The sequence below is a fragment of the Typopeltis vanoorti genome, chromosome 4, assembly GCF_054136105.1.
Source record: "Typopeltis vanoorti isolate ZY-2024b chromosome 4, IOZ_Tvanoo_1.0, whole genome shotgun sequence".
Classification (NCBI taxonomy): Eukaryota; Metazoa; Arthropoda; class Arachnida; order Uropygi; family Thelyphonidae; genus Typopeltis; species Typopeltis vanoorti.
Window position 1 is genome coordinate 117487712 of NC_143552.1, and position 25715 is coordinate 117513426.

The 25715-nt window shown below is 35.6% G+C and overlaps 1 protein-coding gene across 1 annotated transcript in view; it reads right to left on the reverse strand.

Annotated features, from left to right (window-relative positions):
- Window positions 1-964: 964 nt before the first annotated feature.
- The window catches only part of LOC150107632 (solute carrier family 25 member 36-A-like), a 163866-nt gene continuing 139115 nt past the window's right edge, over window positions 965-25715 (reverse strand). Inside the window, exon 7 of the mRNA XM_090391982.1 lies at window positions 965-1967. Within this exon, the coding sequence (XP_090248108.1) occupies window positions 1729-1967 (239 nt within the window). The 3' untranslated portion in view covers window positions 965-1728. The remainder of the gene's footprint in view (window positions 1968-25715) is intronic.

Here is a 25715-nt window from a genome sequence, read left to right on the forward strand (position 1 = left end):
AAATGTCACTTTAATTTAATGCACATATTATATTATACCCACAGAGCAACTTTGCACCATTATTGATGTAAGGTAGCCTGACTACATTCTTAAAATCTTAAGTACAGGAGTTGTAGGTGTATTAAGAATTTTGTTGATCATATTGGATTCATAACCACTGAAGTAGTAGTTATGCCTCAAGTAGTGTAGCTCTTCATTCGTATTAATTGACATACTGGGCATCTCGTAATATTTTAAATGCCTATGCTAAAATCTTCCAATTGCAGTACGTTTCTGTATGCTGAAATGGATAATTTCAACAAAAGATATCAAGGAACAGTAATTTTTTTTTTTTTTGTCATCTTCCACTCTTGAATTTTATATTGGGATGCAAGCTGTTCAGATAATCTTTGAAATAAATCATCCATTGTTCCTGAATCAAACGAAAATTTCAATGTAACATAACTAAGCTTTTGATTTCTTGTGACGGTTTTCAATAGTATTCGTTTCAAAATTTCCCATTAAGAGGCTGGAGATAGGGGGATCAATAGCAAGTCCTTTTTGATCCCAGTATTTGTCCTGAAATAAGAAAAAAATTTGTCCGTACAGTGTTTGAATCGTCTTACTGTCTGGTGGGAAAAGGTTTACAAGTAGATGAACTGTGCCATCCCTAGATACATATATATAAGTGAAAAGACATGTCTTCTATTGTAAAATAGCCAAAGGTGTTTTGAAGTCTGTGAAACACTCAAATGTCTACAGTATCTATAATGCAATTTGATTGTAATTTCTTAAAGTTGTTAGTAAAGTTTAAATCTAAGTGCCTCCTGCAATCCATTTGGATTATTTTGAATCCCAAATTAAGCTTCATCAATAGAACAGAGGTAAATTAGAATAATGTGAACAAATAGAAGAAAGGATAAGATCGTTAATTAAAAATTGATGTACTGCTCTTCATATTTGGATTTATATTAAATATATATCATAAAAATAGCCAAGTATTTTATTTTTACACAGAAATGAATATATATACATACAATGATTTTTTTTACAGTTTTTATAAATGGTTACATAATGTAAAAATTAAGAAATATGGCTTCTTTTTTTTTTCAACCCTTGACTTTTTAAGGTGAGGTTAAGATGAAAATTCAATATTTAAAAAGTCACTTATTTCTAATTAGTTTAAAAGCAATTCTAATTAAAGGAATTGTCCAAAAGTTAAAGAAAACATTGAGCAGGCACTTATCGAAATAATTAAATAGCATTTTAATTATTTTTAAGTGCATACTTGCCTTAATTCATATGAGTACAGATAAAACAGATTGACCTAATCAATAATTCCATTACACCATTTAAAAAATTATTCACAACTGAAGTAGATCCAAAAATCTTTTCATTAAACTCTGGCAACACAGGATGTAAGAATAAATTATCTAAAATATTTTTTAATCACTTGAACTGAACTTAAATGTCACCTAGAAAAACACGGAGATTTATTTACAAAGAAAATTGTTTAGCTGCACATTTAAATGCAATAATGAGAAATCACAAAATGTCTCAGTACGATGTGACCACATTTATATACAATATATACAAATCTTCAGCAAAAAGCTAATGCGTCCATCAAATTACATAAAGGCATTATTCAGTCATTTTTCATATAACAGTAAGATATATATAATTGGCAGTTGATATAATTTTGCGATTCCCTTCTAAACATGACACTGTTAATTGAAATGAAGTCCAAGTCTAGTAAATTTCTTCTTCATCTTCAATTAGATGAGAAGAGAAGCGATGACAAGAACAAAAATACACAACCAATTCATAGGTAGCCATCATAATGGCTGTATTAGGAATTTGTCTAATCAACTGGGTTACTAGTCCTCTGTATAAACCTTTGGAGCCTTCTTCTTGGAATACAAGCGATAAAGTTTGAAAAAAAGAGCAATATTTATTGCCCTCTTGACGTAATCTTGTTCTGATCACTTCTGCAAAAAAATTTAATATTAAATGTTAATATAGCATGATCACTATGATGAAATTTAATAATATATGCCATCAAATGAATAGAAAATTTTTATATTCTCTAAATATAGCAAATAAATTTCAGTTATCTATTTTACCTGACAAAGTAAGAGAGATAGATGGCTAATCTATCTCTCTTACTTTGTCAGGAAGACAAAACAGAAAGGAAGACAATCAAGCAGTAAACAAGAGAGAGTATAAAAATAGAGATAAAAATAGTAATAATCATCAAGCATCCTGAAAATGTTCAGGATGCTTGATGATAATTACTATTTTTATAATGAATAATCTGAAAGAATTATTATAAACATTTATTCACAGAGAGGATGAAAAAAAAATTTTTTAGCATTTTCTTCTTTCACTGTTTTATTATTGAAATTTTCCAATATTAAAATTCTAGAAGATTTATTAATGATAATCACTTAAGAATCTTCTACCTTCAATAACCATCAATATAAATGCCACTGTACAGAAGATCTAATTGCACACTCACCAACCTGTGAATAAATAAATGCCACATAAAGTTTGGATTAATATTTCAAGATATTTGAAGCCTGAACTCTTAGCTATGGTCTTCTGTTTGAATTTTAATTAGCCATCTAATTCCTCTCTGGTCACATTAAATTAAATTAATGAAAACATGTATTTTTATCTTCAAGTTTCTCAATTAATGCAAAAGTATCTCAAAGTTTTTTTTTTCACTGCTAAGTTCTATATAGTCACTGATCCAATTTATAGATGGATGGATGATGAGCAGCATTTGCTCCTTAAATATTGCTCTCCATACCATTCTTGTGTTATTTTATGCAAGACCAAATCTTCCTGATAATCTGTACATAAGTGTTTCATAGTATAAACAGCAAGAAGAAAAAATATATAGTTAACTGAATATACCAATATTTCGATGATTTTCCCTACAATCATTAGAGAACAATACAACATGAAGAACACAGCACCTAACAAGACAACTGTAGAAACAATTCAAATTATAACTAAAAAGAACTAATGTCCTGACAAGGTACACTCTAGGAAACGATAATCATAGAGTTAAAATTGGAGAAGCCAGGCTCTATATGATCTCAGAATGACTGTCTTCCTGATCCTTGGCAAATTAATGTAGCTATACTTGAGGTTTGGAAGTGCTTCATAGCAGATGGTGATTCTAAAAATAATCTCTCAGACCTATAATAACTTCTATGTTGCAAAGATGTATTCTTCTATTCAATTCTGTGTGAAAATATATCCAAATCATGATCTGCCATTCCAAGTTCCAACTTGCGATACAGATGATTGTAGACATCATTGTTGTTCTTTTAGAGATACATACTTGTAGGTATGTATATTTACACTTACTAACAATAAACTGACAGCCATTTTCATTTGCCCAGATTTCCAGACTATTCAAATCATTTTGTAATTGCTGAATATCAGTATCATCCTTGATTGCCATGCCTATCTTTGCATCATCAGCAAACAATTGCAAATCTGATAATAGACCCTGCTTGATGTCATTAATGTATAGATTGAACAATAATGGCTCAAGGACTGAACCCTGTGGTGCACCACTGGTTACCTTAAATCTGGCAAATTTACACCCGCTGTATACCACTTTATGATATCTGTCTGTCAACCATCCCCTGATCCAAGTCAACAGATTATGTTCCAATCCCATATTCTCCAGTTTACAAACAGCCATGTGGTATGTGGTATCCTATCAAATGCCTTAGAAAAATCCAACATTATCATAGTGTATCCATTCCCTTTATCCAACTCAGCCATAACATTGTTATAAAATATGAGCCAATTGCTAAAACATGACCTTCCTTTAGTAAACCCATGTTGTTCCCTGCAAAGTACAGAATGCTTGTCTACCCATTTCTGTATGCTTCTCTAAAATCTTCACTACTGCACCAAAGATACTAATAGGTCGGTAGTTTGACGCATCAGTTTTTGCACCACCCTTGTGCAATAGAACTATCCTACATTCCTTCCATTCCTGTGGTAACATTCCTGAGCTGAGACTCAATTTATACAAAACGTGCAAAAGGCCTAGCCAATTCAGCTGAACATTCCTTTAACAAACGGGCAGATATTCCATCTGTCCCTATTGACAAATTCTTATCCAAGTTATGCAAGAGCTCTTCTACCTCATTTTCATGAACCTGTAACTCTTCATCCAACGTACCAGTAGCATCATGATACATACACCTGGTTGATATATCTTAGCAAAGTGAGCACTCATTAACTGAACAATCTCCTTAGCTTCCGACACTCATGTACCATCTGCATTCAATGAAGTTATTCTTCCACATTCATTCTTTTTTTTGCTTGCAACATAATAAAATTCTTCTGGATTGCGTTCAGTTTGTATGGCCAATTTCATACTCCGTTTTAGCTTTTCTCACAATACTCGTTACTTTTCTGGCCTGAGCTTTATACATTTCATAACTCCTCTCACTCTTGTTCTCACGATATTCTTTCTACATCCTCTTCTTGTGGATCTCTAGCTTAACAAGGCTGCACATCCATTTCACTCCCAACCTATTTATTCTTCGAACACTAGGGATACATTCAGATACCGCCTCATTCAAGCACTTTTTCAAAGATTCCCATGTATTGCTGACATTTTTTCCATTCAGTAACTGATACCATGGGACCAAAGATAGTATTCTTAGTTGATCATAATTTCCAGCTTTGTAATTCAGCATGTAGCCTCATTTAATTGAAGACTACAAGTAGATGCTTCCCAAGAAAGAACAGCATGATCACTGTCACCAATTGGTGGTAAAATAGCCATATTCTTGACAGAGATCCCTTCTGATGCTAAGAGCAAATCCAACACTCTTTGACCCCGAGTTCCTTCTTTCACATGCTGCTTAAAAAAGTTATCTTACAACAATTCAATAAATTCTTGTTCTTTCTGATCATGAGATTTCTCTTCTACCCAATCAATGTTTGGAAAATTAAAGTCACCCATAATGATCATTCCCTTAGTACCCATTAGGTTAAATTAGCGATGCATTTCTTCGTCCAAACAACTGAGCAGCCAGGTCTGTAGCAACACCCCCACCATATATTTCATTCTGTTAACCTCCACTTCACACCAAATAGACTCAAACTCGCTACATGGGACATTGTTACCATCATTGTTTTCTTGTATTTCTACCCTAACTGGACTTAAGTCATCTGATATCATTAATAGCACTCCTCCTCCTCTCCTATCTCTTCTGTCATTCCTAAAAATAGTATATCCGTTACACTCAATCCCACTTACCATATCTGATTCTGATAGCCAGATTTTACTAATGCCAACAATCTTAGGCTGCGTCGTATTCAATAAAGCAACAAACTCAACCCCTTTGTGTATAGACATAATAAATTATGACCTAGCCTATTCTTATAATTAGATATGCAATATATCATCTTGTTCTAGAATTTTCTCTTTTCCCTCCCCAAGCATACTTAAAAGGTTCTGATCCCAAAGCATATTTTTCCACTCCTTCGCCACATACATAACCATGTTCAAAGGCATTTATATCTTTATCACATTTGTATACCATAGCTGAACTTTCACACACATTTTCCCCATTCCTCCCTTGATGATCTAGTTTCCCTGACTCTCTGCATTAAGTTTCATACCAAGAAGTAATTTCTCCAGGCTTCTGATGCCAAATGAATTGAAGTGCAGGCCATCATTCTTATTCAAATCTTTTCTGCCATCAAAAACACCACACACGTCTAAAAACTCGCATCCATATCTTCTACATAACCTGCGCATGAAATCATTTGCTATCATCGCCTTCCTATCATATCTAGGTAGTAATCCTACAATTTTTACTCTTTCACATTTCTTTCTCGCTTCTTCCAACAGACCCTTCCTATCTTCTCTCATACTATGTTTTTCACCACTTAAATTATTTGTACCTACGAGCACTACCATTTCTTTTACATTTATTTTTTGGTTTTCAATTACGTTTGTCATATTTTTAATTTTCGCTCCTGGAAAACTAGAAGTGGTGACTCCCTCGCCAAGCGAAATTTTAAAATTGAGTTACCATACCATATCACCTCTTTTTTCTTAGATACTGACTTAATATTTTGATTATCAAGTTCAGTGATTTCCTGCCTGTTGTTGTTCTCATCCTTTTATTTATCCTGTCAAAGTTTAAACAAACGTTTTTCCAATTCCTTGGTCAATTTCCTAATAATTTCTTTTAACCGAGCTATTTCTAATGTCAGCATATCCTCAGATATATTATTATCATCACTGCAGTAGTGTTTTAGTTCAGGACAAATGCTCTCCTCAGTAGTAACTTTAGCTTTAGTCACTGCCTTGTTGCGACGAGTTTTTGGTGCCATTTTCAAGAGTAGTAAAAACTAATAATTTCTCTGAAATTATGTTATAAAACACTTTAGTACAATAACTACACTAATAAAACTACAATAATATACTAAAAATACACAATTAAATCTAAGAACACCTAATAAATCAACAAAAATCACAAATCTATCAGGAGCTCTCTGACAGTACATCTTTTCACCTGCTTTTCAGAATGTTTTGAGATTATGATATTCAAGATATGGCCTCTGAATAAATATTATTCACTCCTTTTCTTGTGTCATTTTTGTCTTCTTCAAGATGGATGTTAACAGATCTAGCAGTATGTCCAAAGTAGGAAAAAATGCAAGCACAAGGTACTTTATACACTCAAGGATGTGCAAGAGGATTCTGAAATTGTCCTTACGAGAATGGATGAAAGTGACTAACTGAATAAGTGGTTTGAAAGTATCATGAAGATTATACTTGTGGCAAACTTCATCTATATTTTCCAATATATTCTGAGTAGGAGGAATTGAAATATTTTTGCTGTGATCTTGTGTTGGTTGTAGGAGGGATGGGGGAACATTCAGTATTCTATCCATTTTATAAGAGTTGTAGCCACTGGCTAAAAAAAAACGCTGAGAGTACCTGAGCTTGGGTTCAAGGGCGGAATCATTTGAACAAATGGCCTTGGCTCTGCATGTAATCATCATCACCAAATTCCTGACATGTACCCTCAAGGGGTGTACAGGATATGATAGTACTACATGAAAAATTTACATCATTACTACCTATCTACAATTTTCCTCCAAATCAGTTTGTTACTTGTTAAGACTCCAATAATATCATTATCAGAGCTTATATTTCTATCATCTAAGGCACTTTGTACCGTATCAATCCACCTATATCTTGGTCGTCCTCTGGGTCGTTTTCCTGCTAACCTGAAAGAGAACACTTGTTCTGCTAATCTTTCTTCACCCATTCTGTTTAAGTGACCATACCACCTGAGATCAGCTCTGCTAATGCATTCCTGAATGCTGACAATGTCAAGTTCCTTTCCTAATATCCTCATTTTTAATATGATATTGCCATTGATGCCATCTGTTCATGCCTCTAATCTTTCTCAGGACTCTTATATCTGCGGTCTCTAGTCTTTGGTCAAGTGTTTTACTTCTGGCCCAGCTCCATAAGTTAAAACTGGTTTAAACACCTTCTTGTATACAGCTAATTTAGTGTTCCGACTAATTTCTCTCTTATTCCATATGAATTTATTCAAGTGACTTCCTACCATACCAGTTTTGTTGATTCTTGTCTATCCCCATATTTAATTTACCATCTTCAGTAAAAATCGTGCCTAAGTAGCTGAAATGTTTTACTTGTTCCACAGTTTCCCCATTCACAACATAATTGACATTTTCAACAATTCTACCTATTTTCATTGTCTTTGTCTCTTTAATGCTAACCTTTATACCATATCTATTACAACAGTTATTCAATTTAGTCAGGGACTCTTGCAAACTTGTAGCGGATTTATTTAGAAGTATAACATTGTCTGCATAAAGCAAAGAGCTAACATCTCCAATTCTGATATCATGTTTAATACCACTTTCCTTCATAATGTGATCCATATAGATAATGAATAACAGAGGGGATAATGTACATCCTTGTCGACATATCTTAACAAAATTTTTGGTTTGGGTTCAAAAGTGAATATTTTTTCTTCAAGGTGTTCTAGAAACAAGTTTGCTAGGTTTGGTGATAAAGGAAATCCCATTGCTGTTCCTTCTTGCTTGTAAATTTGACCTTTCCAGGTGAAGTAACCTGATGCAATAAAAAACTTGAACAATTCAACTATATCAAACGGAAATTTTTGAGTTAGTAATTCTATTGTTTCTTTATGGGGAATGTTTGTGAAGAGGGAGTCAATGTCGAAGCTGATTAACAAGTCAGTTTTTGATAGTTGAATGTATTTAATTTTTAAGTGAAACTCAGTAGAATTTTTGATTGAAGAGACTGAGTGGCCTGTGTGAGGGCAGAGAAGGTTAGATAAGAATCTTGATAACTTGTAACTTGGACTGCCGATACAGTCTACAACAGGTCTAAGTGGAACATTAGTTTTGTGTAGCTTAGGTAAGCCATAAATTCTAGGTCTTGTATGGTATGTCTTAAGTTTTTTGATTGTTTCTTCATCTAAGGAGGAAGTTTCATTAAGTAGCTTATTTAATTTTCTGAGTTGACGTTTTGTAGGATCATAATCCAATTTGACGTAAAATTGGATAATTTTACGTAAAATTCATTTTTCATATGACCGAAAAATGAATTTACTTCTTTTGAGATCGTAATACTTATGCCAAATTGGATTATGATCCTACAAAACATCAACTCAGAAAATTAAATAAGCTACTTAATGAAACTTCCTCCTTAGATGAAGAAACAATCAAAAAACTTAAGACATACCATGCAAGACCTCCTAGAATTTATGGCTTACCTAAGCTACACAAAACTAATGTTCCCTTAGACCTGTTGTAGACTATCAGCAGTCCAACTTACAAGTTATCAAGATTCTTATCTAACCTTCTCCGCCCTCACACAGGCCACTCAGTCTCTTCAATCAAAAATTCTACTGAGTTTCACATAAAAATTAAAGACATTCAACTATCAAAAACTGACTTGTTAATCAGCTTCGACATTGACTCCCTCTTCATAAACATTCCCCATAGAGAAACAATAGAATTACTAACTCAAAAATTTCCGTTTGATATAGTTGAATTGTTCAAGTTTGTTATTGCATCAGATTACTTCACCTGGAAAGGTCAAATTTACAAGCAAGAAGAAGGAAAAGCAATGGGATCTCCTTTATCACCAAACCTAGCAAACTTGTTTCTAGAACACCTTGAAGTAAAATATTCGCTTTTGAGCCAAAAACCAAAAATTTGGTTAAGATATGTCGACGATGTATTTGCAGTCTGGGATCATCCCAAACATGAATTACAACTGTTTCTAGATAAAATTAACCTTCTTCATCATTGCATAAACTTTACGTTAGAAAATGAATCTCCACAGGGTATCTCCTTTTTTGGATTTACACACCCAAAGAAAAGAAGACAGTTCCATCACCACGTCTGTCTTTCGCAAGCCTACATTCTCAGGTCGCTACATTCACAATTTTCCGCTCATCATCCACCTCAGAAATCTGGCATTATTAAATCACTAGTTTCCAGAGCACACAAATTCTGCTCCTCTGAAGAATCTTTAAACCAGGAATTAGAAGTAATCAAAAATACAGCCATCCTAAATGGATATTATTATTATTATTATTATTATTTATTATTGTTCCGGGAAACTTCAAGGAGTCGACAGACTCATCGAGGGAGGACCTAACATCATGTCAAGAACAACTATTCGACATTGACACAGTATCTATCATACCTTGCCTTGAACTCATTCACGGTCGTAGCACCCACAACAGACTCTGGAAACTTATTCCACTCATTCACCACTCTCCAAGTAAAAAACCTAGCTCTAACACCCTTGACAACCACGTTCTTGCCCAGCTTCCATGCATGGCCCCTAGTCCTCCCACCACCAGTCATATTTTCAAAAATATCTTTTGGATCAATCTTATAAAAACCCTTCAGTAATTTGAATGTCTCAATCATATCACCCCTGCTTCGCCTATTGTCCAATCTCTGCAACCCACAAATCTTCAACCTATTCTCATAAGGTTCATTCCACAGACCTGCTATCATCTTGGTCACTCGTCTCTGGATCCTCTCCACTTCCACCCCCATCACGAAGAAACCCTGGTGCCCATAACTGGGCACAGTAATCCAGATGGGGTCTTATCAAGGCTCGATACAGAGGAACAACAACTTGCTTCTCTCTGCATGTTCATGTATTTTTCATAAGCCAAGTGATTTGATGAGCTGATTTAGTCACTTTTGCAATGTGTCCCCTAAACTTCAATTCCCTATCCACCAACACTCTCAAATCCCTGGCCTCAATCTCCTGGAGTACGGTTCCACCAATGCGATATATACTGCTGCTATTCTTTTCACCCCAAAGTGCATAACCTTACACTTTGCCACATTAAATTGACATCCATTTTTCCTAGCCCAGTCCTCCAAACTATCCAAATCATCCTGCAAAATTTTGACATCCTGTGCACTCACAATTGCTCTACCCAACTTTGCATCATCAGCAAACAAGTGAACACTTCCTCTCAAATCCTTTCCTATATCATTGATGAACAAATTGAAAAGCAGTGGTCCAAGAACAGAGCCCTGTGGCACACCACTAGTCAGAAGCCATCTTTTAGACTCCACTCCTGAATAAACCACTCTCTGGTATCTCTCCTTCAACCACCCTCCTATCCATCTCACCAACCCTATATCTATCCCCCATCTGCTCCAGTTTACTGATTAGGGTTCCATGTGGTATCCTGTCAAAGGCCTTGGCAAGGTCCAGTAGTATCACTGTAAACCCATTACCCCTATCCAGTTCAGCCGTCACTGTGTTATAAAACGTGAGCAAGTTACTGAGGCATGATCTACCTTTCACAAACCCATGTTGTCCACCATACAATATCCCATTTTCATCTATCCAATCCTGTATTCTTTTCTAGACTAATTTCTCTAAGACCTTGACAATGATTCCTGATATGCTAATCGGTCGGTAATTTACAACAGCAGTCTTGGAACCACCTTTATGCAGTGGAACTATTTTCCCCTATTTCCATGCCCTCGGGACTAACCCAGGCCTGAGACTCAAATTAAACAAAATGGTCAAGGGTACTGACAATTCTTTAGCTGATTCTCATACAACATGAGCTAGTATACCATCCAATCCCACGGATGTATTGACATTGATGTAAAGAATGAAGAGTTGGCTACAATGAAGGCGATAGCTCGGTTGCACAGAGTCATACCAAGGGTGAAGCAGTAGATTAAGCGAATGCAGAAATGTTTGGTGAGTGGATCAATTAATAACAGTAAAAAAAGAAGTGCAAGATAAGAGAAATGAGGGCTTGACCAAGAAAGAAAGAAAAAAATCAAGGAGTGAGTGTTGTGTGGCGACTTGATTATTAAAGATTGTCATCAGCGAGTTTGACAAAATTGCGCTTTCGAGGTGTGAAAATTAATGATGTTAGTGAGGCTATCATAGAGCACAAGAAGGGTAGGATGAAAGAAATGAATGTAGTGGCTGGAACAAATGATTTAAAAGGAAACAAGTATGGCACAAGAGAGGACATAAAAGAATTACTGGAAGCATCAAAAGAAAAGAATGAGAGTTAAGATAGTGAGTCTGTTGCCGCAGTATGATAGAGTAGAGCTGAGTAGGAGCTCATTACAGCGAATGACATGATGCATAGGTTATGTAGGAGGAGTGGTGTGGAGTGAGTTTAATAGGTTAAAAGACTCATACAAGAAGGGATAGTTTGTATCTGAATGGATTTGGTGTTTTTTAAAGGAATTAAAGGATTTGGCCTTTAAAGGAATGCAGAGAACCGACCAGGGCTTCTGACTTAATGTCCAATCCTCACCTTCTCATGGTGCACCCTGTTGGATATCTACCTGGATACAAAATATGAGGATGGGCTAGAAATTTGGGATTTAGCTGACCAAATTGTACTCTTATTGGCTTAAGCCATTGTACTCTTATTGGCTTAATATACAAAATGATGGTACAACATGACAAAATTTCATGCTGGCTGGGGCTTCGCATGGATAAACAAGACCCCGTTGTTTTCGCCAGGGAAAACAGCAAAAAGTCAGATACTGGAACAAATCTGAAAAACACACCCCAACTCAACATCACCAGAGTTAAAGATAGGTACTATCAACATAAGAAGCCTGAATAGCATAGAAATGGAGCTAGCTGAGGAATTAGATAAGTACCAGATCGACATAATAGGGGTGACTGAAGCAAAAAAGACAAAAACTGGCGAGATCTTTCTGAACAATAAATACAAAATGTTATATTCAGGCAATGGGAATCAAGGAAAAGAAGGAGTAGCCATAGTATTCAACACTAAATACGAGGTTAATCTTCTTGAATGGCAGGCAATCTCAAGTAGAGTGATATGGGCAAATATAAGAATTGGGAACTGGACAATGAGACTTATTTGTGCCTATGGTCCCACAGAAGGCACAAGTAAGGTAGAAGTGGAGGAATTTTTTGAGGATCTAGAGAAAGCTGCTGACACAATGAAAAGGGAAAAGTTGGTTCTTGTTGGGGATCTAAATAGCAGAGTAGGAAGTGATTGTCAGACATACAAAAATGTTTTGGGGGTGCTTAAGGGTCAAAGCTGTATAACTGAGAGGAGACCTCCACATAGCCTTTAAAGGAATGCGGAGAACCGACCAGGGCTTCTGACCTAATGTCCAATCCTCACCTTCTCGTGGTGCACCCTGTTGGGTATCTACTTTGATACTAAACGAACGAGGATGGGCTGGCAATTTGGGATTTAGCCGACCAAATTGTATTCTTATTGGTTAAACCAAAATAAAAAATGATGGTACAACATGACAAAATTTTATGCCGGCTGGGGCGTCGCCCGGTTAAACAAGGCCGCCGTTGTTTTCGCCAGGAAACCAGGGCGAACAGCGAAAAGTCAGCTACTGGAACAAATCTGAAAACAAACTACAACTCAACATCACCAGAGTTGAAGATCGGTACTATCAACGTAAGAAGCCTGAATGGCAAAGAAATTGAGCTAGCTGAGGAATTAGATAAGTACCAGATCGACATAATAGGGGTGACGGAAACAAAAAAGACCAAAACTGGTGAGATCTTTCTGAGCAATAAATACAAAATGTTACATTCAGGCAATGACAATGAAGGAAAAGAAGGAGTAGCCATAGTATTCAACACAAAATCCGAGGCTAATCTTCTTGAATGGCAGTCAGTCTCAAGTAGAGTAATGTGGGCAAATATTAGAATGGGGAACTGGACAATGAGACTTATTTGTGCCTATGGTCCCACAGAAGATTCTACTAAGATAGAAGTGGAGGAATTTTTTGAGGCTTTAGAAAAAGCAACTCACATTATGAAAAAGGAAAAGTTGGTCCTTGTTGGGGATCTAAATAGTAGAGTAGGAAATGATTGTGAGACATACAAAAATATTTTGGGAAAATTTGGAGAAAAGAGCAAAACTAATAATAATGGCAAATATCTGTTGGATTTCTGCTCAGGACATGGACTGGTTATTACTAACACCATGTTCCAACATAAAAATGTGCACAAATTCACATGGAGAGAAGAGGCTAGGAATAAGAAAAGTCTCATTGACTATGTTATTGTTGATAGTGATGTTTTCTCCCTGGCGCAGGACACCAGAGTGTACAGAGGATTTGAAATTGGAAGTGATCACTATTTAGTCTTGAGCAGGATAAAATTGAAGTTCATATTGAAAGAATAACATGTAAGAAAGTTTTAAAGCGAATAAAAGTTGTGCAGCTCTCAGATGTGAACTGTAGACTAAAATACAGAAATATTATTGAAAAGAAAATGAAAGAGTTTGAGAACAGGAATCAAAGTTTGGAGATTCAGTGGCAAACTCTGAAGGAAACATTGATTGATTCTGCCAGAGAGGCATGTGGTGAGGTTGTCTGTAAGGATAAAAAGATCAGAACTCCCTGGTGGACACAGGAAGTTAAAGAGGCAGTGAAGGAAAAGAAGAAAGCATACCAAACGTTCCTGTCAAATAAGTCAGCTTGTGCTCTTAGAGAATATAGAGACAAATGCAAGAATGCTAAACACTGTGTAAAACTAGCTAAACAAAAGTCATGGGAGGACTTTGGCAAGAATATAGAAAATAAATATCAAGAAGGTGGCAAAATATTCTGGAGGTTGTTGAAGAAGCTTAGGAATGGAGGAAAGAGTGCTGTAAAAGGAATTAGAGATGATAAAGGTGAAATGAAAACAGGAGAAAAAGATATCCTTGAAGTATGGAGTAATTACTTTGAAAAACTGCTAAATGAAACAAGCAGTGATGACAGCACAGTGATAAAAAACACTGACCAGGCATGCAGTCAGGAATACATATCCATACTTGAAGTAGAAAAAGCCATCAAAGGCTTGAAATGTGGAGAGGCAGCAGGAGTAGATGATATTCGACCAGAAATGCTGAAGTATGGTGGTATAAGAGTCTTACAGTGGCTGCACTGCATAGTTCAGAAAGCCTGGACAGAGGGACGAATTCCCGATGATTGGAGTAGAGCTCTCATAGTACCCATATATAAAAAGGGAAATAAAACTGAATGTGAGAATTACAGAGGTATTTCCCTACTGAGTGTTCCTGGCAAGATCTATGCAAGTATACTTGAGAAACGGTTGAGAAGAATTGTGGAAGAAAAGCTTGGTGAAGAACAAGCTGGATTCAGGCCAAATAGAGGCTGTCAGGATCAGATCTTCACTTTACGACAAATAGTCGAGAAAGCATGGGAATATAACAAAGATCTGTATTTAAGTTTTGTCGATTTGGAAAAGGCATATGACAAGGTGCCAAGAGAGAAGCTATTCAATACGCTGCAGTTATATGGTGTCAATGGGGCATTATATCAAGCAATACTTAGTCTTTATTTGAGTTGTGAGTCAGCAGTTAGAATTGAAGGAAGTACAGGAAGATGGTTTAATGTTAAATCTGGTGTGAGACAAGGATGTACATTATCCCCTCTGTTATTCATTATCTATATGGATCACATTATGAAGGAATGTGGTATTAAACCTGATATCAAAATTGGAGATGTTAATGTTAGCTCTTTGCTTTATGCGGACGATGTTATACTTCTAAATAAATCCGCTACAAGTCTGCAATATTCTCTGACTAAATTGAATAGCTGTTGTAATAGATATGGTATGAAGGTCAGCAATAAAAAGACAAAGACAATGAAAATAGGCAGAATTATTGAAAATGTCAACTGTGTTGTGAATGGAGAACCTGTGGAACAAGTAAAACATTTCAGCTACTTAGGCACAATTTTTACTGAAGATGGTAAACTAAATATAGAAATAGACAACAGAATCAGCAAAGCTGGTATCGTGGGAAGTCAATTGAATAAATTCATATGGAATAAGAAAGAAATTAGTCGGAACACTAAATTAGCTGTATACAAGACTGTGTTCAAACCAATTTTAACTTATGGATCTGAGAGCTGGGTCAGAAGTAAAACACTTGACCAAAGACTAGAGACCACAGATATGAGAGTCCTGAGAAAGATTAGAGGCGTGAACAGATGGCATCAATGGCAATATCATATTAAAAACGAGGATATTAGGAAAGAACTTGACATTGTCAGCATCCAGGAATACGTTAGCAGAGCTAATCTCAGGTGGTATGGTCACTTAAACAGAAATGGCGAGGAAAGATTAGCAAAACAAGTGTTCTCTGCCAGGTTGGCAGGAAAACGACCCAGAGGAAGACCAAGATATAGGTGGATTGATACGGTACAAAGTGCCTTAGACGATAAAAATATAAGATCTGATAATGTTGGAGTCTTGACAAGTAACAGACTGATTTGGAGGAAAATTGTAGATAGGAAGTTAGTAATGATGTAATTTTTTCATGTAGTACTGTCATATCCTGTACACCCCTTGAGGGTACATGGCAGGAATTTGATGATGATGATGATGATGACAAAAATGTTTTGTGAAAATTTGGAGAAAAGAGCAAAGCTAATAATAATGGCAAATACCTGTTGAATTTCTGCTCAGGACATGGACTGGTTATTACTAACACCATGTTCCAACATAAAAATGTGCACAAATTCACATGGAGATAAGAGGCAAGGAACTAGTAATGTCTCATTGACTATGTCATTGTTGATAGCGATGTTTTCTGTGCAGACACCAGAGTGTACAGAGGATTTGAAATTGGAAGTGATCACTATTTAGTCTTGAGTAGGATAAAATTGAATTTCATATTGAAAAGAATAACATGTAAGAAAGTTTTAAAGCGAATAAAAGTTGAGCAGCTCTCAGATGTGAACTGTAGGCTAAAATACACAAAGATTATTGAAAAAAAAATTGAAGAGTTTGAGAACAAGAACCAAGAAACAAGAACTGAATCTCCATAGCTTGGAGATTCAGTGGCAAACCTTGAAGAAAACCCTGATTGATTCAGCCAGAGAGGCATGTGGTGAGGTTGTCTGCAAGGATAGAAAAATCAGAACTCCATGGTGGACACAGGAAGTTAAAGAGGCAGTGAAGGAAACGATGAAAGCATATCAAAAGTTCTTGGGAAATAAGTCTGCTTGTGCTATTAGAGAATACAGAGATAAATGTAAGAAAGCTAAACACTGTGTAAAACTAGTTAAACAAAAGTCATGGGAGGACTTTTCAAGAACATAGAAAATAAATATTAGGAAGGTGGTAAGATATTCTGGAGGTTGTTGAAGATGCTTAGAAATGGAGGAAAGAGTGCTGTAAAAGGAGTTAGAGATGATAAAGGTGACATGAAAACGATATCCTTTTTTAATTATTTCGAAAAAATTGCTAAATGAAACAACCAGTGATAGCACTGTGGTAAAAAACACTCAACAGGCACACAGTCAGCAATACATATCCATACTTGAAGTAGAAAAAGTCATCAAAAGCTTGAAATGTGGAAAGGCAGCAGGAGTAGATGATATTCGACCAGAAATGCTAAAGTATGGTGGCATAAAAGTCTTACAGCGGCTGCACTGCCTAGTTCAGAAGGCCTGGACAGAGGGATAAATTCCTGATGATTGAAGTAGAGCTCTAATAGTACTCATATATAAAAAGGGAAATAAAACTGAATGTGAGAATTACAGAGGTATTTCCCTACTGAGTGTTCTGAGCAAGATTTATGCAAATATATTTGTGAAACGGTTGAGAAGAATTGTGGAAGAAATGTTATTCATTATCTATATGGATCACATTATGAAGGAAAGTGGTATTAAACATGACATCAGAATTGGAGATGTTAATGACAGCACTTTGCTTTATGTGAATGTTATACTTCTAAATAAATCTGCTACAAGTCTGCAAGATTCTCTGACTAAATTGAATAACTGTTGTAATAGATATGGTATGAAGGTCAGCAATAAAAAGACAAAGACAATGAAAATAGGCAGAATCATTGAAAATGTCGACTACATTGTGAACAGAGAACCTGTGGAACAAGTAAAACATTTCAGCTACTTAGACACGATTTTTAGTGAAGATGGTAAATTAAATATGGAAATAGATAACAGAATCAACAAAGCTAATATGGTAGGAAGTCAATTGAATAAATTCATATGGAATAAGAGAGAAATTAGTCGGAACACTAAATTCGCTGTATATAAGACAATGTTCAAACCAGTTATGGATCTGAGAGCTGGGTCACAAGTAAAACACTTGACCAAAGACTAGAGATGTTGAAATTAAACTAAATTTATTCTATAAAGACTAGAGATATGAGATATGCAGATATGAGATCCTGAGAAAGATTAGAGGCATGAACAGATGGCATCAATGGCAATATGATATCAAAAATGAGGATATTAGAAAAGAACTAACATTGTCAGCATCCAGGAAATGTGTTAGCAGAGCTAATCTCAGGTGGTATGGTCACCTAAACAGAATGGGTGAGGAAGGATTAGCACAACAAGTGTTCTCTGCCAGGTTGCAGGAAAAAGAACCATAGGTAGACCAAGATGTAGGTGGATTGATATGGTACAAAGTGCCTTAGATGATAGAAATATAAGATCTGATAATATTGGAGTCTTGACAAGTAACAGACTGATTTGGAGGAAAATTGTAGATAGGAAGGTAGTAATGATGTAAATTTTTCATGTAATACTATCATATCCTGTACATCCCTTGAGGGTACATGTCAGGAATTTGATTGTGATGATGGATTTGGTGTTTGGAGACTGGAAAGTGTTGTTGAATGAAGTGAAAGTGGATATGCAGAATCAGGAAAACTAGAGCTTTTGTGTGTTGTTTGGGGGGGGGGGGGGGGGGCTGTTGAGTGGATATGCAGGCATCAGTGAGGCAGTTGAGTAAGAATGTGTATAATATTTAAGTTAGTACCACTGGTAACAAACCAGAATGGGACAGATAGTATAAATAAGCATCAAGATTGTAACGATCATTATACTGTTAGAGGGGCACAGAGATTGCACAATTAATGAATATCTTGCAATTTTTTAATGAGCAGAAGGAATTTTTGACATTGGCTGGCTCATCCTGACCAAAGGTTATTGGTATTAGTGAGACTAACAGAAGATGGGTATCCGGAGAGTTCGTCGAAAAGGCAATTCATCGAAAGACAATTCATCGAACGACAATTCGTCGCAAATGCAATTCATCGAAAAAACAGTTCACCAAAAATTTAAAATTTTCGAAAATGTTATGAGAAAATTGATCCATTTAGAACAAAACCTGAACCGTGAATAAGGAGATTACAATGCTACTTTCATAGGGAAAAATTATAGAACAACATGGTTCTTATAGTCTTTCTTGTCCGATAACTGTTTCATGTCTGTTCATCGGAATGATTTGCCTGTTTACGGAAGAAAAGCCCAGCTGTATCTATATTATGCCTGCTAACTTACCTTTAGCAGAACAGGACTGATAAAAATTATGCGTAAATGGGATCCAACTACCCAGGTCTTTCTGACTAAACGGCTTCGTTTTTGCCGATTGAACTATGTGGGCTTCATTATTATTATTGTTGTTGCGAGTAGTAATATGCGACTTCAATACAGCAATTATTATGGGATGAATTTTACTCAGATTCGCTATTTGAAAATTATTTTACAAGAAAATGTCGAACCGTTCCAGTTTTCAGTTCAGCTATATTCGGGGCGACAAAGAAATAATGTGTCCAAATTATGTACTGTATTACAAAAACTCTCTGACTTAAATGACTTAGTAGAAGTTGTTGGTACAAGAAGCTGTCTGCATGGTTCAGTTTTTGTTCTAAATGGATTACTTTTACCATAACATTATCGAAAATTTAAAATTTTCGGTGAATTGTTTTTCGATGAATTTTCCTGTAACCCAGAAGATGATATACTCAGTGGGATAGAATGTGAAGGATATATATATATATATATATATATATATATATATATATATATATATATATATAGTGTTCAGGGAGGATAGAGAGAAAAGAATGGGGAAGAAGTGTTACTGATGATAGCTGATGAACTGAAACCAAAAAGAGTAGAAGTTCAACAGCACATTTGAGGCTATATGGTGTGAGATTGAGGCCAGAAGTACAAAACATACAGTTGGATGCTGCTATAGACCAGGGGATGGAAAAGATGGAGATAGTATGCACTGGCAAATAGACTCAATGAGTGGATTACAGATTATTATTATTATTATTATCTGAGACTTCCAGGGAATCAGGGACTCATTGAGAGAGGCTATAAATCACCCAAACCAGCTGTCAATACCTTTCCTTGAATTCATCCAACACTAGGTGAACTCACTACCCCTAAAAGCAAACTATTCCACTCACTCACTGCTCTGCAAGAGAAAAAAACCTTGCCCACCCCCTTTCTTGACTGCAAACAAACTTAACTTCCACAGATGACAACCGCATATTCTCTCCCCACCTTCCATATAACAAAAAATTTCAGAAGATATCCTATAACACCTATTCAAAAGTTTATAGTCCTCTATCATATCACCCTCCTTTTTCCTGTTACCGAGAGTCTGTAATCTGCATACTTGCAACCTGTCCTCAATCTAAATCCAATAATCCAGATATATTCTTTGTAACTCTTCTTGGCACCCTTTCCACAGCTTCTTTATCCTCTTGGAATTCGGGAGACCAAATATGCACACAATAATCCGGGTGTGGTCTTATCAAAGCCTTATAAATAGGCAAAATGACATCCTTACCCTTAGATGTTTGGAGCCTCCATAGCTCAGTCAGTATAGATGAAGCCCTTTGGTTGGAAAGACCTAGGTTTGATTCCAGTCCATGACATAAGGAACCTTTATCGGGTCTCTTTCAACTAAAGGTGAGTTAAAACCCTCCATCTCATACAGAGGTGGAGGGTTTTTCCTCCCGGTAACTCAGGTTTTTCATCCCTCAAGATAGGCAAACTGGTCCTGTGAACACACACGGCTACAGTCATAAAATATGTAATGGCAAGGAAGGCAACGAGAAACTGCCATACTCATAATCATCTCCTTAGTAAGGAAGCATGTAGCTACTCTCCATCAGCCATATGGCTGAGGGAATAGGATAGGATAGGACCGTTAGATGTCAAGGTTCGCTTCAACATCACAATTATTCTTCGAGTTGTATTTGCAACTTTTGCTATGTGACCTTTCAACTTTAAATTCCTATCCACCAATATGCCAAGATCCTTTGCCTCTGGAACTCTAATCATGCCAAAGTGCATAACTTTACACTTACATTAAACTGAAGGCCATTTTCATTTGCCCAAATTTCTAGCCTATTCAAATCATTTTGTAAGTGCTGAATATTAGTAGCATCCCTGATTGCCATGCCTATCTTCGCATCATCGACAAACAATTGCAAATCCGATGTTAGACCCCTGCCTGATGTCATTATTGTATAGATAATGACATCAGAACCACTGGTCACCTTAAATCTGGCAGATTCATACTCACTGTATACCACTTTTTAATATCTGCCTGTCAACTATCCCCTGATCCTAGTCAAGAGTTTATATTCCAATCCCATATTCTCCAGTTTATGCAACATCCTTTCATGTGGTATCCTATCAAATGCCTTAGAAAAATCAAACATTGTCATAGTGTATCCATTCCCTTTATCCAACTTGGCCATAACATTGTTATAAAATATGAGCAAATTGCTAAAACATGACCTTCCTTTAGTAAACTCATGCTGCTCCTTGCAGAGTATAGCTTGTTTGTCTATCCATTTCTGTATGCAAGTTCTTATGAACTTTTCTAAAATCTTCACTGGCAACACCAGAGATACTGATAGGTCAGTACACACATCAGTTTTTTCTTGTACAATGGAACTATCTTACGTTACTTCCATTCCTGTGGTATCATTCCTGAGCTGAGACTCAAGTTATACAAATATGTGAAAGGCCTAGCCAATTCAGCTGAACGTTCCTTTAGCAAATGAGCTCATATTCCATATGTCCCATATCGACAAATTCTTATCCAGGTTATGCAACAGCTCTTCAGCCTCATTTTCATGAAAGTCTAACTTTTCATCCAATGTAGCAGTAGCATTATGTACCACGTTACATACACCTGGTTGATCTATCTTAGCAAAGTGGATGCTCATTAATTAAACAATCTCATTAGCTTCCGACACTAGAGTACCATCTGCATTCAATAACGTTATTCTTTCACTTATTCTTTCTTTTGTTTATGTCATAATGATAAAATTCTTTTGGATTGCCTTTAGCTTGCATGGCCAATTTCTTTTCATACTCCGATTTAGCTTTCCACACAATACTCGTTACTTTTCTGGCTTGAGCTTTATATATTTAACTCCTCTCACCCTTATTCTCATGATATTTTTTCAGATCCACAAGAAGATGACCTCTTGTTTAATAAGGTCTCATATTATTTCACCCCAATCTATTTTATTCTTTGAACACTAGGGATACATTCAGATACCGTCTCATTTAAGCACTTTTTCAAAGGTTCCCATTCATTGCTAACATTTTTTCCCATTCAGTAACTGATACCATAGGACCAAAGATAGTATTCTCCTAAGTTGATCATAATTTCCAGCTTTGTAGTTAAACATGTAATCTTTTTACAAATCCAACACTCTTTGACTTCGAGTTCCTTCTTTCACATGCTGCTTGAGAAAGTTATCTTGCAACAATTCAATAAATTCCTCTTCTTTCTTATCAGGAGATTTATCATCTACCCAATAATGTTTGGAAAATTAAAGTCACTCATAATGATCACTTGTTTGGTACCCATAAAGATAAATTGGCGATGCATTTCTTCATCCCTGCAACTCAGCCACCAGGTCTATTGCAACACCCCACCATATATTTCATTTTGTTAGCCTCCACTTCACACCAGATAGAATAGACTCAAACTCAGCACTACATAGGACATTGTTACAATCATTATTTTCTTGTGTTTCTACCCTAACTGGACCTAAGTCATCTGATATCATTAGTAGCAGTACTCCTCCTCTCCTAAAAATAGTATACCCATTACACTTGATCCCAGTTACCATATCTGATTCTGACAGCCAGGTTTCACTTAATCTCCCAACCAGTCAGGACATATATATATACGTCCAGCAAATCCTGGATATGATTCAGACCACCTGTTGAAAGAACATGGATATGAAGTGCAATTTGGCTGTCATGTCTATCAGAAGGTGCGATAATCCCTTCACGGTGAGGAGAACACTTAACCAGATTACCTCATGTACGTGGCTACGTTCAGTTGCCTATAGCAAGAAATGCAGCTGCTTGCCCCTTTTACTTGGTAACTGGAATCTAAGTTATATTAGATTAAATACCTAAAAGTTATATTTATTTTTGCTACTTGTTTTATCGTATAATTATAGTTTATGCCAGTGCAAAATAAGAGATCATTTCATACTTTCTTCACTTAATTTGTATCACTTTGGAAGATCATTGTCACTATCAATTTTTTTGCTAATTATCTTTGTCGCCAATACATTTTATTCTCCCAGAACTTGATTCAAGATAATTATTTTTGTCAAACAGTTATTTTATGAATTCATGAAAATCCAAATCTTAAAATAAATACAGCCTCCATCTGTTCCAAATTAAGTTTTCTTTATTTTTTTATTCATAATCTTAGTTCGAAGGTTAGTTCACAGATTACATGAAATTTCACACTTTTACGATTTGGCTTTGTAGAGAATCGTACGTAAATCTTTATAACATAATCTGTAGTTCTTTGCACTTCAACTTTCTTGGTTTCCCCCCTAATCACTCACTACAAATCGAAATAAACAATGATTATGAAGTCAACTGTTATATATTTTCTGCTAATTTTGATATTATGCAGCAGCTTTGAAGTACTTTTCCTACAGTTTTTGACTCAAATCATGTATAATTGTTGAATGAAATTTTATTTCAGAAATTTTCATAATAGAATTAAAACTGTACTTGTCTTTGATGGCTACCTCCCCCCCACCAAAAAAAAAAAAAAAAAAAAAAAAAAAAAACCATCACACACACACTGCTAGGTAACATATGTTCACTTTTTGTGTTTGAATTCTTTATATTTCCCGAGTAATTGTACCAGATAACTTTTAATATTCTGATACAAAAATTAAATTGTGATTATTATAAATTAGCAAATTTTGTATATTTTCTCATATTATTTCCTGATAATTATAAATCATTAAATTATGTGATATTGGAGAAATTAATGTTAAAAAAAAAAACAGTGTTATCTTACAAAAGCAATATCAGAATAAAATGTTTAGAATATCTGTAAATCAATCAGAAAGGTTTAAAAAAAAAAAAATTCTGCGCATATACTGGACATGTTCTTTCCTCACTTTCTCAATAATTTGTTAGCTTACAGACTGCTACTCGAGCAGAAAGGAACACTAGCAAGTATTAAGATACAATTCATTTCTGAGATGGCAAGTAGCAACAATAGCACAGTTTTGAAGTACTGATACTGAGACATGTATGTGTCCTGAACTCGCTACTTTGCATTTACAGCATCTTACAGATTATTATTGTACCTAAATGCATAAAGATGGGACATCCTTCAGATCTGTAGTCAAGAAAACTGTCAAAGGTTGAAATCCAAGCTTAGCAGCGAAGGAAAGTCTTTGCACTACGTTTGAAAGACAAAAAAGATGTTTTTTTGCCATCTTCCCTGCACAAACCATCAATGGATTCTGTGGAAAAGCATGGTTTCAAGAAAGACAAACCCACTGCTGTGTGTGCATATACCGACACTATGGGAGAACTCTACAGATGCAATCAGTAGCTAACATTTTACTCTGTAATGAGGAAACAGCATAAAAAATGTTAAAAAAAAAGTGTTTGGACATATATTGGATTTTATTATTTGGAACAGTTTCCTCCTATACAAGAAACAATTTGCCTACCATAACATATCTAGATTACAGAGTAGAAATCACCAAAGCATTGCTACAAGTTTACAGTCCTTCTTCAGCAAACAGGAAAACAGGCAATCCTTCCAAATTTCTGTAGATGAACAATGCTAACTAACATTTCTCGGAAACTTTACCACCCACAAAAATAAATAAATAACACAGCACGCAAATGTCATATTTGCTTTAAAAAAAATCAGAAAGGAGATAATAATTTGGTGTCCAGAATGTAGAACTGCTTTATGTGTTTATCCTTGTTTTAGGTTGTTGCATACTGTTCAAGATATATAAATTTTGAATGGAACCATTTACAGAACCAAATTCATTTATAACCTAAATATTTTTATAAGCATTCATGCCAGTATTGAAGATTCTAATCCAAGCTGAGTTGTCTCAATCAGGAAAATGATTGAGTAAGACTATGATTTTGTTTTGATTGAAATTATGACAGGAGCAACTATGAGGGCAAGTACATCGTGCGTTTATTTTCCAATGCTTTGCCTGTTTGCTGAAAAACGTGACTTCCTGGAAGAGAAAAACCATCATCTTAGTAAGACTAACTTATTTTCAGTTGAAAAGCCCTGATGAAGGTTCTCATAGTACTATACTACTGTTTCAAACCCAGGTTTTCTAACTGAAGAAAACTGTTGCACTCTCCTCACATCTCTTTAGAGGCATATACTATGGACAACTCATCTCATATCTGGGAAACAGATGTTCACCAACAAATTTATTTGTTTTGCAGGGAGAAGAGCCCTAATTTCTAAAAAGGAATGAAATTGGGATAATTTTTCTATTGTTTCAGAAATCTAATGGTCACAGTTCTTAGTTTTTCTGGATGAGCTATGAAATACTCAGTTTTCCACAACTAGCAAATGCAAAAGTAACACTTGGAAGAGTTTCTACTGTTTGTCCTAGAACATACCAGGCTTCAAGTTTTACTTGAAAGGAAAAAAACAAGAAATATAGCTACTTTCAGAATATAGAAAATCGTGTTATTCACTCAGGAAGAACGAATAAAATAAGATTAACTAATACTGTTATTATCACATTTTTATTTCTAATGGGAAAGAAAGAAAACCAGTCAATATTAGAACATTCAATTTTCCACATACCTAAAGTTATTGTCAACAGAAGATGCTCATGTTATCTAATAATACTCAAATTCTGTTTTTCATGAAATATCAACTTCATCAATCGAGAAACATGCTACAATTGAAAAGTAAATTATTTCGCCAAAAAATAAAATATGAAGACTAGAGCCTGTGTAGCTCAGCAGATGTGGCGTTTGCACACCGCCGCACTTGGCTGCACGAAGGAAGACTTGGCTTCGAG